Source organism: Lipotes vexillifer, unplaced genomic scaffold (assembly GCF_000442215.2).
Source record: "Lipotes vexillifer unplaced genomic scaffold, Lipotes_vexillifer_v1.1 scaffold149, whole genome shotgun sequence".
NCBI lineage: Eukaryota > Metazoa > Chordata > Mammalia > Artiodactyla > Lipotidae > Lipotes > Lipotes vexillifer.
This window is the reverse complement of record NW_006779962.1, coordinates 97,281-100,139: the sequence shown is the minus strand read 5'-3', so window position 1 is coordinate 100,139 and position 2,859 is coordinate 97,281. Positions and strand designations below refer to the sequence as shown.

The window sequence follows — 2,859 nt, the reverse complement described above, 5'->3', positions numbered from 1 at the left end:
GAGCGGTCACTCGCCAGTGTCCCCACAAAGCACCACGGGAACCGAGAGGGCTTCCTGGCTCCCTGCATCTGGGGCTCAAATTGTGTTTTCTAGACCATTAAATGTGGAGTTTATTTTGGCTTTTCGAGGGCAGTTGTTTCCTGGAATGAGGGCTGAGTTTTCTCCCGGAGGCCTGCCCCTTCTTGAGCAACTCTCAGAGACAGGAAGTGGAGAGACATGGGTGAAGGGGCTGCGGAGCGGGGCCCGGGTGCCACCTGGGGCAGGATTGGCTGGAGGACAGCTTCCGGGCCTCAGCCGGCTGCCCCCGGAGTCACGCTCCCTTAACTACACGCACACACCACCCGCGACACTGCAGGTCCTGATTCCTCATCAGCAATCGAAAATTCCAGAAAACTGAAAAATCAGGCATCGTTTCAGAATTCATTTGGTGACAAAACCTGCCCTGACCCAGCATGAAGCTACTCATGGTCTCTGTGTGATCTGCTGGTGGGGGGCAGGGGCCAGGGGGGTGCGGTGCAATTATGGGGAGCAGCCCTACCCGCCGGGGCATCCACCGTCCACGATGTGTGCAGCCGTTTACCTTGCTGGAATCCAAAACATCCTGTGCGCTGAAAGGCCTTGGCCCCGAAGGTTTGGGTTTTCGGGATGTGGACCCGCATTTACCTCATCTTTTTAGTGTATGTGAACCCATGTATTTAAACTCCTACTTGAGCCTTACTCTAGGTATCAGCATCTGAGGAATGGCAGGTTTCACATGCCTGTCGGGTGTGTCTAATAAATGCTACGATGAGTCTGTCGACTCTGAAAGTGACTAGAGGTCTCACAGGGATGGCCACACTCATCTCCCACCCGCCATGGCCACGCCAGCGGGCAGGTCCCACACCACCAATACCCCTTTGCTGTAGATAACCACGTGTCTGGTCCTCTCGGGTTCTCCTCTGTCTGGAAAGGGTGGCCTTCTTTCACCCCAAGAGGCAGACGGGGCAGGGGGTCCTTGTGGGGTCAAAATGCCCAGGGCATCCACAGCCCGATCACCCAGGCGGGGTCTCCCTTGGGTCCTGCAGCCGTTGGGCCAGATGCATCCGGGCCTCTCCCTGAGCCCCGTCTCCCACCTGAGGATGCCCAGGGTGCAGGTGCCCAAGGCTGCGTCCTGAGAGCGTTCCTCTGGCCCCTCTCCCCGCAGCTGCAGCAGATGAAGGAGACGAGGCGCCTGTATCCTGACAAGAGTGTGTACACCCAGCAGATAGGCCCCGGCCTCTGCTTCGGTGCCCTGGCTCTCATGCTACACTTTTTCTTCGAGGTACCTGGCGGGGGACTGGGAAGCAGCCCACCCACAAGGGCTCCGCTCAGCAGCTCAGCACCAGCCTGCTTGGCGGGCTGCTGAACGGGGCTGCGCCCCTCCTGGGGGCTCCAGCAGCACCCCACTCGTGCACCTCCCTCCAGTCACAGTCTGGTCCTTCCCTGGCACCCCTGGCATCGCGGGCTTGTGTCGGGGGTGTGTCAGTACAGAGGGCTTGCATCTGATGAGGTGCACAGCCCGGAAGGGGCCTGGGGCAGCGGGCACACCTGGAGGAGGAAGGGAGAGGGGAGACGGGGAGAAGGGATGTGCTGGGGGAGGGGGGAGGGAGGCCCCCCAGCCGCATCATCAAAGGCCCTGTGGGTTGGCGCAGACCTTCGGTGATCTAGGGGTTTGGTGGAGGGAAAGGCCACCATGGGCTGGACGGTGAGGGGAGGCTTCTTGGAGGAGGGGACTTGGCCAGACTCCCGAGGACAAGCCAGGGGGTCGGGGAGGAGCCCCTGTTACTGGCAGGTGCCATGTCACGCCAGGCCCGCAGCCGAGGCACAGAGCCGAGGACCCAGGGCGGGGCAGGGGCCGTGGGAGGGAAGCTGGGCTTCAGGGCGGGGGCTGAGGCCGCAGACCGGTCCTCCGTCTCCCCTGCAGGACTGGGATTACACCTACGTCCACAGTTTCTACCACTGTGCCCTGGCCATGGCCTTCATCTTGCTGCTGCCCAAGGTCAACAAGAAGGCTGGAAGCGCGGGGCCCCCCGCCAAGCTGCACTGCTCCACCCTCTGCTGTGCTTGTATCTAAGTGTGCATCCCCGGCTCCAGGCCCCTGCCCTGCCCCATCCCAGGCCTGGCGAGAGTCCTCCGTCCTTCCCCACCTGGAGAAACGCCCCTGCTCAGATCCTGAGAGGTCTCCAGGGCTGTGGGAAGCACCCCACTGAGTGCTTCTTGAGAATCCACTTATTAGCTTTCTACTGGGTACTAAGCACCATGCTGGAAAGAAAAGAACTTTCCTCCCTTCTCCTAGGCCGAGGTCCTGACGAGTGGGTATGTCTGCAGAACCCTGGAGCCAGCGTCTGTCCCCCTCCACCTCTTCACCCAGTCCCAGCCCCAAGGGGCTCTGCCGCCACCCCAGTCCCGTGTGCTCCCCACGCCATCTGTCTTCCCTTGGAAACAGGGATTCCCACCCCTGACCTATGCCCTCAGGCTCAGCGCGCCAGGGCCAGCGGGGCCACTCTGTCCCCGGCCCAGGCCTGCCTGCCCCTTGGCGTCCCTCCAGCCGGGTCCCTGAATCAAGCCATTTTCATGTACTGACTGCCCAAGCTTTTCACACTCGTCATTTCATCTAATTCTCAAAACAAGTCAGGGATGATGGCATATTCGAGGCCCAGAGCTGGAGAGTGCAGAGCTGGACCCCAGCCCACTGTCCCTGGTCTGACACCACAGCAGCCACTTTGTTCTGGAGTTATCCAAGCAAGAGGTGGGAGTGCCCTCAAAGCCTTTGAGCTCCGGCCCAGCGTGGGAAGGTGGGCCTGGGTGCCAGGACCTTGAGCGGAGGCCGGCGGGCCCCCC

The 2,859-nt window shown here is 61.4% G+C and overlaps 1 protein-coding gene across 1 annotated transcript in view; it reads left to right on the top strand.

Annotated features, from left to right (window-relative positions):
- The window catches only part of MYMK (myomaker, myoblast fusion factor), a 9,110-nt gene extending 7,018 nt beyond the window's left edge, over positions 1-2,092 (top strand). The window contains exons 4-5 of the mRNA XM_007453076.1: positions 1,184-1,300; positions 1,943-2,092. Coding sequence (XP_007453138.1) covers positions 1,184-1,300; positions 1,943-2,092 — 267 coding nt within the window. The remainder of the gene's footprint in view (positions 1-1,183; positions 1,301-1,942) is intronic.
- The last annotated feature ends 767 nt before the right edge of the window (positions 2,093-2,859 follow it).